The 16,042-nt window shown below is 36.6% G+C and overlaps 1 protein-coding gene and 1 long non-coding RNA gene across 3 annotated transcripts in view; one reads left to right on the forward strand and one right to left on the reverse strand.

Moving 5' to 3' along the window:
• LOC116568657 (solute carrier family 13 member 1) overlaps positions 1-16,042 on the forward strand; it is a 323,245-nt gene that overhangs the window by 41,161 nt on the left and 266,042 nt on the right. Inside the window, exons 11-13 of one of the 2 annotated variants that reach the window (XM_032304210.1) lie at positions 4,317-4,565; positions 5,682-5,867; positions 9,616-11,948. In XM_032304210.1, the coding sequence (XP_032160101.1) occupies positions 4,317-4,565; positions 5,682-5,867; positions 9,616-9,798 (618 nt within the window). In that variant the 3' untranslated portion in view covers positions 9,799-11,948. Of the gene's footprint in view, positions 1-4,316; positions 4,566-5,681; positions 5,868-9,615; positions 11,949-16,042 lie in introns of those variants that run through there. The other variant, XM_032304209.1, reaches the window with a different exon arrangement.
• LOC116568663 overlaps positions 1-16,042 on the reverse strand; it is a 29,078-nt gene that overhangs the window by 11,256 nt on the left and 1,780 nt on the right. The window contains exon 2 of the long non-coding RNA XR_004276719.1: positions 5,700-5,849. This is a non-coding gene — a long non-coding RNA (uncharacterized LOC116568663). The remainder of the gene's footprint in view (positions 1-5,699; positions 5,850-16,042) is intronic.

The raw sequence follows: 16,042 nt of genomic DNA on the forward strand, positions 1-16,042 counted from the left end.
ACTTCACTCAGCTAACTCTTCTTCATTTTCTGACATTTAATTCATGGGTCCCTTCCTTCATGAGGCCTCAGAGAGTTAAACTCTTCATTTCTGGGATTCTACATGTGCCTTGTTTGTGTTTTTTGTGTTTCTTTATAAGACTTATTGCTTAGTCATAGTTATGACTGAACAGATATCCTGAGAGAGCTTCCAAGTGTAACATGTATTTGAATTAAACTACCATTTCCAACTCCAACATGCTTAGGTCTCTATGAGGATTTTGCTATCTCAAGCCAAGGAAAGTATCTTAATGCCTTCTTACTGTCCAAAACTATTTAAAACACTTTTAAGTTTGGAAGGGAGTGGTTTACAAAAGAATTCTAAATAGTGTTTTATTCTAATGATTATATTTAGAGTTATAATTTATTAAGAAGCCAGCTAAACATGTATTTCGCTCTTTTTTTGATGTAAAATTTAAATATTTAGGTAAAACTCTTATTTTTTATTTTTTAAAAGATTTTATTCATTTATTTGAGAGAGAGAGAGAGAGAGAATGAGAGAGAGAGAAGGAGAACATGAGAAGGGGGAGGGTCAGAGGGAGAAGCAGACTCCCTGCTGGACTCGATCATGAGCTGAAGTCAGTTGCTTAACCAACTGAGACACCCAGGCACCCTAGTTAAAACTTTTAGAAAAATAAAATTAATTTTATATTTTATTTTAAATGGATTTTTAATTTGTTATTATTTCTTAAAGATTTATTTATTTTTAGAGAGAGCAAAAGAAAGAGAGAACACATGCAAATGGGGAGAAGTAGAGGCAGAGGGAGAAAGAGAATCCTAAACACAGTCCCCACTGAGCCCAGAGCTTGATGTGGGGTTCTCTCTTACAACCCTGAGATCAGACCTGAGCAGAAACCAAGAATTGGACGCTCTAGTGATGGAGCCACCCAGCTACCCCTTTAATGGATTTTTTAAAAGAAGATTTTATTTATTTATTTGACAGACAGAGATCACAAGTAGGCAGAGAGGCAGGCAGAGAGGAGAGAGGAGGAAGCAGGCTCCTCGCTGAGGAGAGAACCCGATGCGGGGCTCGATTCCAGGACCCTCAGATGATGACCTGAGCTGAAGCCAGAGGCTTCAACCCACTGAGCCAGCCAGGTGCCCCCTTTTAATGGATTTTTAAAACTTAATTGTATCGCAAGAGAATATAACAAAAAGTCAGTGTGCCTGGCTGCCTCAGTCTGTAGAACATGCAATTCTTGATCTCAGGGTTATAAGTTTGAGCTCCACATTGGGTGGAAAGATTAGTTAAAAATAAAATCTTAAAAAAATACATATATATATATATATATATATATATATATATATATATATATTTATATATAACAAAACTCCAAGAGAAAAATTGCCCATTATATTATTTCTTATTCAAATTAATGTTCTAGTCCAAGCTACCTTCTAGTCCTCTATATACTTAACTCAGCTTTTATATATTCGCAGTAATAGATTTTAATATTCTACACATTCATGTAACAAATTTGACTATTTGGGGTCAGTTTTGACAAATGCAGTCATGTAATCAATAGCACAATCAAGATAAGAAATAGTCTTGCCTCCTCCCCCCACGTTCCCTCATGCTGCCACTTTGTAGTCGGCCCTTCCCCCGGCAACCTGACCCTTGACGGACAAGGGTGTGCATTGTATATCTATGGTTATACCCAAGCCAGTGTGTCATATAAATGGAATCCCACTATATGTAACTTTTTGAGAACAGGCTTCCTTCCTTTAGCATATTAAATGTGATACTCACCCATGTTTTTGAGTGTATCATTGATTTTTGTTAGAGCTGAGTAATATTTTTGTTGTCTGGGCATACTAGAGCTTTTTTAGCCATTCACAGTTATAGAACATTAGACTGTTTTTTAGTGTTGGGCTTTTGTGAGTAAAATCACTACAAACACTTGATTGTGAGTTTTTGTGTGAATTGATTGTTTTGGATTAAATACGTAGGAAGTGAGATTTTTGAGTCATCTGGTAAATGCATATTTACCTTTACAAGAGATGGCCAAACTTTCCACACTGGCTGAACCATGTTTCATCCCTATCTCTAATGTGAGAGTTCCAGTAGTTCTGCATCCTTGTCAGAAGATGGAATTGCCAGTCTCTTTTAATTTTGGAATTCCACTAAATGTATAGTAGTATCCCATTATATTTTAATCTGTGATTTCCTAATGCATATAATATTAAGCATCTTTTCACGCATCTTTTTTACCACCCATGTAACTTTTTGGTGAAGTATCTGCACACACTTTTTCCCACTACCCCTCTTCTAAAAATTGAGTTGTTTTCTCGTTACTGAGTTTTGAGAATTCCTTGTAGATTTTATATGTAAGTCCTTTGTAAGATACATGATTCGTAAATATTTTTCCTCAGACTGTAGCTTGTCTTCGCATTCTCTTAATAGTATTTTTAACATAGCAGATTTTTTTTTTATTTCAATGAAGTTGAATTTATCCCTTTTTAAAATGGATCATGCTGTTGGCATTTATTTTGTAGTAAAGAAATATTTTTCCAAGAATTAATATTGTTAAACTGTTCATACTACCCAAAGTGAGCTGTACATTCCACCTAATCCCTATCAAAATTCCAATGGCATTTCCCACAGAAACAAAAACAAAAAAACAAAAAAACAAAAACCCTAAAATTTGTATGGAACCACAAAAGAGCTGTATAGCCAAAGCAATCTCTAGAAAGAACAAAGCTGGAGGCATCACGCTTCCTGATTTCAAAGTATATTCCAAAGCTATATAGTTCAAACAGTATGATACTGGCACAAAAACAGATACATAGATCAGTGCGACAAAATAGAAAGCCCCAAAACAAACCCACAATGGAGTTAAGAACATACCATCGAGAAAGAATAGTTTCCTTACTAAATGATGTTGAAAAAACTGAATAGCCACATGCAGAAAAAAAAAAAAATCAACCTTTATCTCACACCACGTACAAAAATCAGCTCCAAATAGGTTAATAAGACCTGAAACTATAATACTATTAAAAGGAAATACAGGGAAAATCTTGTTGACCTTGACCTTAGTAGTGATATTTTGGTCATGATAATAAAAAAGCAAAGGTGACAGAAGCAAAAATAGATGTGATTTATCAAATTGAAAACCTTTTGCACAGAGAGGAAACAGCCAACAAAATGAAAGATGACCTACAGGATGGGAAAAAATATTTGCAAACCATGTATCTGATGAGTTAATACAAAAAAAAAAAAAGTCACTTATAACAACTCAACAGCAAAATAATTTTAACCCAACTTAAAATGGGCAAAAGAGGGGCACTTGGGGTGGCTAAGTGGGTTAAGCTTCTGCCTTCAGCTCAGGTTTTGATCTTAGGGTCCTGGGATCAAGCCCCTTGTCAGCTCTCTGCTTGGTGGGGAGCCTACTTCCCCCGCCCCCCCCCCCCCCCCCCCCCGCTGCTCTGCCTACTTGTGATCTCTCTCTCTGTCAAATAAATAAAAAAATCTTAATGAGCAAAAGACCTCAATAGACATTTTCCCGAAGAAGACATAATGGCCAACGTGAACATGAAAAAGTGCTTCACACCACTAATGTTTGGGAAATGCAAATCCAAACTACAATGAGATATCCTATTATACCTATAAGAATGACCTATTATACCTATTATACCTATAAGTATCAAAAAGACAAGAAATAACAACTGTTGGCAAAGATAGAGAGAAAGGGGAACGCTTGTATTATTCTGGTCTCTGAAATTTAAATTGGTATAGCCATTACAGAAGACAGTACGGAAGTTCTTCAAAAAAATAAAAATAGAACCACTATATGATACAGAGTTTCAAGTTTTGAATATGGATCATTAAACCAATCCAAATTTAGTGTTAAGATAAATGAAATGAGAAAAACACTCAGTTTAGCAGGCTTTTATTTATATGTGAATCTACCCTGTAAGATTAACATAGCAGGACACCAAAAATCTTAATTCTTTTAAAAAATAATACAGATTTCTTAATATTTTGGCAGGATAAATGAATACTGCTTGAAATTTAAATTTTGTGTAGAATGGGAAGTTAAGGGAAGTAAGACTAAGAATTAACCAACTTTTTAATCTCGTTCTAAGATAAGTTAGCTCTCAGTGCTTCTGTTGAATAATGTTTGGACTGACTTTTGTAACTTTCTTTTTTTTTTCTTCTTCTCCTTCTTTCTTCTTCTTCTTCTTCTTCTTCTTCTTCTTCTTCTTCTTCTACTTCTTCCTTTTTCTTCTTCTTCCTCTTCCTTCTTCTTCTTCTTCCTCTTCCTTTTTACTACTTAGGTCCCTCCAGACCCATTGAAGTTTTATAAGAAGATTTATTTTTGCCACGGTTGCCAGCTCTATTTGCCTTCCACCGAGTTTGCCGTCTCATCCACCTTACACCGTATATACCGGTGTCGTCACTGTGTTAACCTTGACAATGAGACTCGACAACGAGAATCATTTTTGAAGTACAAATGTTTACTTCAGCGGCTCTACTATTCAGAAGCTGATTATGAAGATGATTCCAAAATTGCTTTCCTGATCCAGGTATGATCAGTGTGGGTTGCCAGTCATGGATGAAATTTGTTCACTGATTTTACAGAAAAGATTCCTGCTTTCCCATAGAAACCTTTTAAAATAATGGTTTGGGGCACCAGGGTGGCTTAGTGGGTTAAGCCTCTGCCTTCGGCTCGGGTCATGGTGTCAGGGTCCTGGGATCGAGTCCCACACCGGGCTCTCTGCTCAGCAGGGAGCCTGCTTCCCTCTCTCTCTCTCTCTGCCTCTCTGCCTACTGTGATCTCTCTCTGTCAAATAAATAAATAAAAATCTTTAAAATAATGGTTCTTTTCTTTATGCTTATACTTTGCGAAGCTTGCCCCTCTGGCAATTCTAAGTCTGAAGACCTCGGGATAAAAAACCATTTCAAGAATTTTAGCTACTATGGTTTAGATTAAAAAACAACAAAAAAAAGGTTTTTAAACAGTTACTTCATTGCCCTTCTTTTTTCATTAAGACAACAAAGTCTTTTAATAACACTAAGGAAATTGCTTAATCCTTATCAAATCTCAATTTCTTCATTTGTAAAGTGGAAAAAAAATGGCCTACAATAACCCTGAGGATAAGGGTTAGGATAAGGATATTGGTGAATAATACATTTTGAGAAGCCCTGAATACCATATACACGTAAGGTAAAATTAGCACACTGGAGGATATCTATGGATCTTTCTCTGGATTAAAGATGCAGTCTCTCTGACTGTAAAGCTAATAATGTAGCTTGGGCAGAGTGAGCAGAGATTTGGTGAAAAATTAGAAGATATGGGGCACCTGGGTGGCTTAGTAGGTTAAAGCCTCTGCCTTCGGCTCAGGTCATGATCTCAGGGTCCTGGGATCAAGCCCCGCATCGGGTTTTCTCCTCAGTAGGGAGCCTGCTCTCCCCCACACCCGCCTGCCTCTCTGCCTACTTGTGATCTCTGTCTGTCAAATAAATAAATAAACTCTTTAAAAAAAAATTAGAAGATATAAGAAGCACTAACAACTTCATGAATAAAGTTTCTCTTTTAAAAATATGCTCAATATGATTATTTCCTCAAGTAATAGAATAATCTTAGAGAATTGTTATGTTTAGAAGAAAACATTATTTTTCAAACTTGTGTTGACATGTAGCTACAAGACATTCAGTACCTGGTGGAGAACATCTGGGCATCGCAGTCAGTGCTCAGTGCCTGGAAGGATCTCAATGACCTGGTCATGGTCAGGTGGGATAAGTCCTTGGAATGGTCCCCCTGGAACTGCATTCTTCTTACCAAAGATGAAGGTGTTGCTCATCTCAAGCTAACAAGTATCGAAGAGGTAAGAAAGTGGAAATTTATTTGAGGAATTAATTTGATCAGTGAAAATATTAGAGTGTAACCTTTTACTACATTCCATGCATAATTCTCATACTTCCATTGGATGAAGAAACAGAGAACAAATAACAGTAACAAAATGTGTGGATGGTATTTATGGCTGTGATTAAAATTAAAAGGATGCTAAGGCACAGAAAAGGACAGGATAAGAGATCTGAACATCTTGCAAGTATCTGAACTTGGTTCCCCTCTCTGCTAATAATAACAAGTTCAAGCGTGTCATTCCATGGTAAATTCCATGAGTACAGGGAATTTTATTTAGCTTATTCATGTCTGTCTCTCTAATAAATTACACCAGTGCCTGTCACACATTAGGAGTTTTAGTAAGTATTTGCTGAATGAATAAATGAAATACCAGATAGATATTATATAGCCTAGAATCTGCCCTTCTTTGATTAACCATCATGAGTCTGTCTAAAAAGCACACTAAATTCTCAAATTTTGCTCATAATCTTGTGCTCTAAATGGGCATCATAGTGACGGGTATGGTTCTGAGACTCCATTTTATATTTTCTCCCAACTAACTTGGAGTGAGGAAAGCACTGTAAAAATTCAGTACCATTTAATTTTAGTTACTTACAAGATGCAATCCATAAAACCTTTTGATGAACAGGATTGAGTTCATCAGAGATTCACTTACACCAAGCAAACATAGAATCCCAACAGCTGATACTGATTCTCTACCTTCTATTGATTAAATTTTTATACTATGAATTTCATGCAAAATATCAGTTAAGAGAAAATAAAGAAATGACTTCAAATTTAGTAGTCATTTTGAATGGTGCTATTCCCTGCTTCTGTTTTTACCGGGGAGGCAGAATGTATAAAGAGGAGAAACTAGTTAAATTTTTAACTTTTTGGAATAATTTTCTAGGAGAAGCCAGGCTCAGAAAAAGGGATTGAAAGAAAAAACAGCATGAAACTGAAACTGTGTTAAATATTATATTTAGTAAACTAAACTGCTTCATAAATATTTAATCACAGAAAGCATAGCCAACACTACAATATTATTTCATCTAGAACCCGTAGTGGGATTGAAGTTCATTCCCAAAGCTGATATTACTGCTTCAATTAATCCACACACTCCTTTTGTGTATTTAATCAAATTACTGCAGTACCAAATTAAATGTTCTATTCACATGCATTTCTGATTTCAGGATGACGATCTTACTGAATTTCTCTAAGTAGAGCTAAGGTTCTCAACCAAACAAACAAAACAAAACAAAACAGTAACAACACCTTTTTATGGTTTGGGGCTAATGTAATCGGTTAAGTATTAATATTCAGCCTCATTAAAGAATAGTTTATGTCTTGCCACAAGTTAAAGCATTTCTAGGATTTCCTTAATGCCCAGAGATATTTGCTTTCTCAGTAAGTAAAAAAATGCTCAAAATTTAAAATAATCTTGGCTCCCTGAAATCATGACACAAGTTATAGGAAAAGCCTGGGAAAAGGCTTCTGTTCTCTGAGTGTAAATGATGCAGAGCAGTTTCTTGTGTGCACATTGGTCAAAGTAGGAACAATAGTGGATTTAAAGTCAGGAGACTTGACCCAGTATTTCCCCATATCTGTCGATCGTAATCTATAGGACATTAAGACCTAGTTCTTTGCATCATAAATTTTTGTGAAGGTTAGCTAAATGCATGCAATCAATACAGAGGATCAGAGCAGCCCTGGTTGAATTCTAGCTCTATCACTTAGGAGCTGGGAGAAGTCAAGCAAATTTGCTCATGTCTCGGTGCCTTAGTTCCCTCATCTGTCAAAAGGGGATAATGTGAAAAGGGGATAATATATACTGGATATCTTTCTATATTATATTACTCTTTAAAAGTTGCTTATTGTTCCTTTGCTTGTATGTACCATAATATGCTTATCTTACCTTTAATGATTATATTTTTGTTCTGTGAAGGTGCTTTGAAAACCTTTTAAGTTGCGTACACATGTAATTTAGTGTTGCATATCAGAAATGTGTTAGTTTTCTTAATGAAGTAAGGACTAAGAAGTGGTAGAACACAGATTAGTGCAAGGGATGAGTATTTTGCCCTGGCATATGTGTCTGTAGAGAGGAAAGTTAAAAATAGGCCCAGGGTACTCCTACATAATAATCTCTGCCAGGATATTGTACACTTTGGCTCCTTTTCTCCAGGCTTTTTTTTTTTTACCTTTGTTTTGACACGATAGAGGGATCTTTAGTGAGGGATGTCTTACTATTAGAAAACAAATTTTAGGAGGAGGTACAAGTTGTATTTGTGATTTGATTGAAAAGAAGTGTCGATTAAGATTAATAAAGGAAATAGATGGTATTTATTAATTGTTAGAATTTTCTTTTGAATGTGCCTGCCCGGTACTGTGTTAGGTGCTTGGAGTAAAACAAGGACGTGTATGGATACAAGTCTTCATTGTTTCAGCTGTATCCAAGTTTGGTTGCAAAGAACAGACTAAGCAATTGATAATGACTTAATCAAATGTGAAGTTAGTTTCCATCAAGCAAGAAGTCCAGAGGTTGGCAGTCTGGGGTCCAGATGGTGGCTCCACAGTGCTCTCAGAAACCCAGGCCCTCTAACATTTTCTTCAGCTCTGTTTAGCACTTGAGTTTCATTCTCATGCTTGTGGACTCTTAGGGATGATATAGTTAAATCATCTCCTGCATTCTCTTAAAAAAACTTTCTTGTATGCTTTGTCCAATGGCTTCTGATATATATATGTATGTGTATATGTATGTATGTATGTATGTATGTATGTATATATATACGTGTATGTATAATGGCCGGAAACTTGTCACATGCCCACCCCTAGCTGGATTAAAGTCTAGGAAAGCTGAGCACATCACACAATACAAGATCAGGCCTCTAAATACCAGGGGAAGAGAGAGTGGATGTTGGGTTGGCAGCAAGCAGTCTGTAGCTCTCATTAGAAAACAGATGGTCATATACAGTGGCAATGCTACATAAAAAAAAGTTCAAAGTACTGTTCTAGCTGTGGAGAGACAAGAAGCATAAACATTAATAACGAATTAAAGTGGAAACGTACAGAGGCTTGATAAAGGCAGAAAGGTTATTTTCTGTTTAGAAGACAGAAAATGGACTCATGAAGTAGGAATTCAAGGTGGTAAAAAGGGGTACAAAGAGAAGTTTATACTGTCAGAATACCATCATAATCTTTGTTTTGGACCCTGGAGATTGGGAGATAAGTACCAGTTTTAGAAAAAATAACTTGGGCAAAAGTTGGTAATTTAACCAGTGTTGAAGTAGAGTTAAAGAGAGAACCAAGATGACAAAATTGTTCATTCAAATATATTGATTTTGGATGGTGTTGAGAGACAATTACATAAAAAAGACCAGTTTGAACCTTCAAGGAGTATTCCTTATAATGGAGGGACTCTCAAGCAAATAGTGAAATTGAAGGCAGAATGAACTAAATACTACAATTGAAATACATAAAAAGTACTTGCAAGTAAGAAGAAGGAGGGATTAGTTTGGTCTCAGAGGTCAGAGGGAGAGTGAGAAAAGCCTTCAGGGTTAGAGCAGCGTAGCAGCTGAGCCCTGAGAGGTGGTAGACAAAGTAGGAAGCACTGTTCTCTGGCTGAGAGGACAGACGAGCAAGGGGACCAAGATATGAAAGTGTTCTTATTGTTTTGTTTGGCAAAATATATCTGTGACATTTAATAGAATTTGATTTTCTTTTCTTTTCAGGGATATGAACCCTTGTTTATTCACAAGATCAAACACAAACATATCCTGGCTAAGAACTATTTTTCTCAAATTCCAGTGCTGGCTTCATATTTACTTGGTGATGGTGAGCTAGATGAGATCAGAAAGAAATATCACTCAGAAACAACTCCCAAGATTATAGTGTCCCAGAGGCCCAGTCCCTAGAAGATCCAGGAGTATTTGATGATCAGCATTTTTGTCCGCTGCTAATAGAGGAATACAGAGGCTGTACAATATGGAAATAGAATTTTATCTTTTTATTGATTTTAGTTGTGTTTTGTTTCTCATAGTATTATAAGTTTATGAAGACAAAACATCCTTATATAAATGTTTTATTATTAGATGGTTAGTGAAAATTGAAATACAGTTTAGTTCCTGAAAGTAATATTTTACGGTAAAGAGATCATTTGATTTTTCATATTTTCACAATTAAAATTTTTAGAAATTTCAGTGCACTAGAAAACCAACAAACAAAAGCTAGGTTTAACTTTTGACTCAAGTAATTTAAGTTAAATGTAGTTGTGGAATAGTCAGTATATAGATGGGAGGAAACATCAAATTCTCTTTCTTAAACATCCTTGCAGGTAGGATAAAAGATGCTATGTTTTAATACAATGATTTGAATCTTCACTTTGTATTTTCTACTTTTACCTTCCATGCTTCCTAAAATCCCAGTAAAACAACTGGAATTATTTCTAAATAAACAAACAAATGCATTCCATGCTGGAAAGCAGGGTAAACAGTAGAACTATCTTTTACCCTGTTGGCGGAAAACTCCCAATGGGGCAATGAAGACATTCTGGAGGAAAGATAAACTTGGTTAAGTTAACTGTAACAGCCTCATTCCTCAGTAAGACAAAGAAATAACCTTGACTACATGCATGTCAGAGACCTACAATGATGAACAGTGTGTGTGTGTGTGTGTGTGTGTGTGTGTGTCTTAATGAGAAATTGACACTCAAAATAGGAAAATTCAAGGAGGTTGTATTTACAAAGGGAGTTATTATAAAGTGTGGGCAGTATTTAGGGAAACTAAAGGAATAGTGCAGGAACTCAGGGCCAGTATGAGATAGAGGCTAACTCGACCCCTCGTCTTAAATGAGCATGCAGAGGAAGAGGTCTGAGAATGCTCAGTGTAAAGAAGGTAGCTGAGAGGATCAGAAACCAGCTGCCATGGGAGAGTCAGCCCTAGGGGGTCTCATGAACTGGAGAAATAAATACTCCGATTTCATACCTCTCCATTTCTCTAGTCTCCTGCTTGCTTTCCCCATGAATAGAACCCAGAAGGAAAGCAGGAGAAATAGACTTCTGTTGGCCTAATTCATGCAGTTTCAGGGAAAAGAGTGGAATAGATAATGGGGATGGTGGATCTGGACGGCTAAATAGAGAGCTGGAATTTAGCGTGAAGCTCTGTAACTCAGGTAGTGGTATTTCACACACACACACACACACACACACGTGTGTATGTGCGCACATGTGTGTGCCTGTGCATGCGCACACGACGTAATTTGAGAGAGAGGGGTGAGGGGAGAATTTTTCTCCTGATTCCCATCAGTGGTTAATGAGCTGTTCTCTTCAGTTTAGTGCTCAAGGAATTCAATCTAAATATTAATATTTGTTCTACATAAATATCTGCCAATATTTCACCAATATATTTTCTAGGGCACCTACAATTATTATTTTTTTTTTTGGCAAAAGCATGGCACATGGTGATTGTTCTTAAGGAAATAAACATCAAAGAGGGAAGTGCTATAATGAGTTGTTTTCAGGTTTCCATGGACAATTCAGACATTCTGGAACTTTCTCAATGGTAAATTACAGATAGGGTTAGACTGGAGACCATTCTGATCACTAATAAATAGTTAACAATTTAACACAGAGAGCAGTGGGTTTACGAAGGAATGTAAATGACCAGATTTTCATTAGACAGTGTACAAGAACATGCTATCTCAGAAAAAAAGGCTGGGGAGGCAAGAATCGGGGAGAAATATTCAGATAGGGGCAAATATGCGTCTTTAGGAATTCCACTGTTTACCCTAGGGATGAAGCAACTGACCAGATAGCATTTGCTGTTAGTATGGAAGATTTGTAGAATGCAACCGAGAAGGGTAGACCAGCTAGAGCAATTGAATGTAGGAAAGGGGCAGTACCTATAGAACTGGAAGTATAACCACTAAGGGGGAAAACAGCTAAGAACAGACAGGCTTTCCTGAACATTCTGTTAAGCACTTTTCAGTCCTTCTGGAACTACAGTTCTCAATTTAGACAGCGATCTGAAAATCCAAAGCAGAAGGGCTAGAAGACGTATCTGGTTAGAGAGCATATCTGGTTAGAGAGCTGTCAGGGGGGGCGGGGGGGTCAGGTTGCTATCCACTAAAATCCTAACGCTAGCATACTGGAAAGCAACAGCTCATTTAGCAGTTGGTTCTCGTGCCTTCATAGTGTTTGCATTCCTCTAGCTTATGACCTGATGATGATACTTCCCTTGGCCCACTAACAAATGAAGCTACAGCAGGCGTTTCCTTCTTTCTCCTTCATGAGGACTTTATTATATAGACAGATGCCTAAATAATATAATAGGACAGAATTTTATATCTGCAAATTTTAAAAACAAGCTGATGAAAAATAGTCACTAGATAGCAAAAATCAAACAGGGACCCTCTGAGGAATGAGAACAAATATTCGTTTATCAAATCTCTTGATTCATGTTAATGATATTTGATAGCACTTTTTGTCCTTTGGGCAAAAAATGGTACTGGGAGAAATAGCTATTACACAAGATAAACAATTGCTTAATTACCAAAAACAACACATAGATGGCAATGAACAGCAGATTTGGTACTTTAAAGATGAATCTAAAATAGAGATTTGATTGATTAGCTCAAGATACTTCCCTAGAATTTAGAGGAAAAGGACAAAGTAATGAAGTAGATGAGCAAAAATAGTAAGTTTAATAATCTTGCTGTATCTACACTAAAGATAACATGAGCCTAGACTGGAATAAAAAAGGAGGAACAATTAACAAATTGAGATTTAAAGCCAATTTTCCTAAGCTAAAAAGACATATAACTTTAGCTGTATAAAGAATCTACCAAGTACTGGGAAAATTAATGTAGAGACACATATAAGCACAATCTCATGGTATTTCTGAGTTTCAAAAATATTGGACAAATTCAAGAAGCACTCAAGTTGAAGGGGAAAAGTTAGCCACAAGAAAATAAAATAAATAGCATCATAGATTTTTCTTCTCCAACACTAAATGCCAGAAGGGAGGAACATCTCTATTGAAGGATTTTGAATTTTGAGGATTAAAAAAAAAGACCCAAGAATTTTATTTACTTCATGTTTATGAAGGCAGTAGAAAGGCATTGTTAAGCAGGAAGCATATCATGAATCTCTGCCTTCTTATTCTGTATTCCAGCCCACCTTAAAACTGTGGCAGTAAGGTATGTGCATGATATCATAAATGAGAAATGACAGTGAGCCCTACAACCTCAAGGTCCTTTCTAAATGATCATTTGTGTGATTATGAAACAATGTAATGAAAAAAAGTAATTCCTCAAGTAAAAATCTATGCTGCCAAAAAAAAAAATCAATCTATAAAAATAATACCCTATTCCAGTAAAATATCTACTACCAGAGAGTTCAGAGGGCTGAAATTTTTCCAAGTCTTTTTAGTTGGAGAAGTGTCAACAGATAGGTGAGAAAGTAGATATTCAAATATTTAGTTTAAAAATTTAAAGGCAACTGGTAGCAGAATGAGGATGGAATTATAAACACATTTCTAGAGAGAAAAAGGAAACAACAAATTTGAGAACTATTGTGAAATAAAGGGTTTTGGTTTTTGCTTTCTGAAGTTAGCAGGAAGTACATATTAGAGAAAACTGGGTTAGAAATATCACAGTGCATAAATTCATAATTCATAAATTCATAATTCATAAATTCAGATAGGTTAAAATTCTCCAGTAAAGGATAGTTATTATAATATTGTATCAAAAGAGTGAACTAAATGCTGTGTACCAGATAGATACCCCGAATGAAATGACATATAAAGGTTAAAAGTATGATATTTAGTAAAATTGTAATAGTCACATGTAAGCAGACACCAACATTTTGGTAATGTTAATTTCAAGGATGAAACTGAGAAGAAAAAGAGAGAAAGATGAGTTACTTTATATTGATAAATTATTATTCACAATATAAATTAATCTCTGTTAAAGACAAAAGTAAGTTTTAAAAAAGTCGCTTGAAAAGCCATTCCCCATAGGCTTCTTGCACTTCTGCATATCTTTGGAGCAGAGATAGTAGTTCTTTTCTGGTTTATTTTGAAGGTTGTTTATATAGTAATCAGTCTTGGAAGATAGGGATAGTATTTACTGTTCACTATAGAAGAGTCAGAGTTTCTAAGCCCAGGATTTCTACCCTGTAATGTGTGTACAATGTATGTGCAATGGGTCGTCCAGACTTTGTATCACCCCGGGGGAATTAGGGCAAAATGCTGATATTCTGGCTGCTGCTATTTCTGTGAACAATAAATTTTGCTTCATCTCTGACCCAGGAGTCTCGTGTCGTCCCGTCATCTATAACATTCTGGAAGCCAAACTTGTTAGCTTGTGTTTGGGTAGCGTCTCAGACCCTTAGCAGTTCTTGACCCAGATAATCTTAAAAATGAAAAAAAGAGAAGTGACTCAAGAGGTAGAAAATGTGTCTTTGCTCTTTCCAGGAGCACTGGGTGACTGATTGCAATTCTCCACCCTCTTGAAAGGAGGCAGGATTACATAATATGCTTTGCCCAAAGTGTAATGTGAGTAAAATTGTCCTGTGTCACAACTGAGCATCGAAAGATCAAAAATTTCAAACTCTATAGATACTCTTCTAAGGAATAGAAAAAGTGAATACTCCCCAACTCACGCGACCAATACATCATTGATATCAAACTTTGACAAGGCTAGCACAAGAAAGAAATTGCTAGGCCAACTTCATGATGAAGATAGATGCAAAAATCCTAAACAAAGTATTAGCAAATCAAATTTAAAAACATGAAAAGATGAAATAACATGGATTTTGCTGGACATTCTTCATTTGCTTCTTCAGCTCTACCTTCTACCCTTCCCCTCTCTGCTCTGTGCCCAGAGAGGCGACTCTTTGTGCATTGTGTCAGTAAGTATGTGACGTCTTCCAGTTGCTTTTGGCCAATGGGAAGCATCAGCAGGACATTTGAGGCCTGAAAGACAGGCAGAGGTTGGGTGTTTATTCCCCTGGCTTCTCCTATCTTTTTGATCTGTTGTTGTCAGTGACTGCATTTATGTGCCTAAGACCATATCTCTGGTTGGGTGGTCAGCCCTTGTGCGCTATAGCTCTCTTTGAATTCTGAGCTTCATTCTTTCTTTTTACTCCTTCAGCTTATGGGTATTGCTTTCTTTTGTAGTGAGGTTTAAGGTGCTTCAGTTTTTCATTTTGATTTCCTTTGACTTCATAAACAACCTTTTTCTAAATACTTCTCAAATTAACCAGTTTAAGTGTACCTGCTGGACCCTGACAAGAACAGTAATTGATACCAGGGATGATCCCCGCAAACAGACTTTAAAATGGAATCCGGGCTTTAGCTGCTCACATATTTGAAGAACATATGGATAACCTCCTTGCCAGGGGAAATAGGACACTTGTGATAGGCAGCATGTGGTAGCATCATGATTACTCAAAATACCACAAGTGGTGGCATAGAACGGGGTCCGAGGGGAGGATAAGCACAGCGAGATCAAATGGCCGAGCCAAGTAGTCACTTTGATGACAAAGATTGTGCCATAGGATGGCATTTCTTACACCAGAAAGGGTTCATGAGGAAAATGATAAACTGAAAGCCTTGAAGGTCCAACACAAGGCCCAGAGAGAAGTTCAGAAAGCCTTATGACAACTCTACAGAAATTACTTATCTTCTGTGTTTACATGGCAGGATGTGGCTAAGGATTAAGTCTAGAGTCAAGTGTAAGGCTTTTAGAGTTGTATTGTCAATTAAGTGTGCACCCCAGCTAGATCTCATGCTAAGGTAAGGCTAGTAGTGAGGAAGAACGAACAAGGTACAGTCTGGTATGAGTTAGCCTATATACAGAAAGAGTTGTAGGATTGTGTCAGTTTTTATCAAGAGTCAGGGGAGTATGTGTAAGAGATTATTCTAAGGCTATTAGACCAAAAAAGACAAGACAAAAGATTGTATCAAGCCAAATTCATGTGCTTGCCTAGAATTCAGGATTTTATGTGTTGGTTTAAGGCCCTGTGAATTGCTAGATGTGTTAACTGAAGCCTGGACTCAAAAATAGCATGTATCAATGAGCTCAAAATGCAAGAACTTCCCTAGAAAACATTACTCAGGAAAATGGGTTGTTGGGGTGGCTCCGCTGTATGTGAGTTT

Source organism: Mustela erminea, chromosome 11 (genome assembly GCF_009829155.1).
Source record: "Mustela erminea isolate mMusErm1 chromosome 11, mMusErm1.Pri, whole genome shotgun sequence".
NCBI classification, from domain to species: domain Eukaryota; kingdom Metazoa; phylum Chordata; class Mammalia; order Carnivora; family Mustelidae; genus Mustela; species Mustela erminea.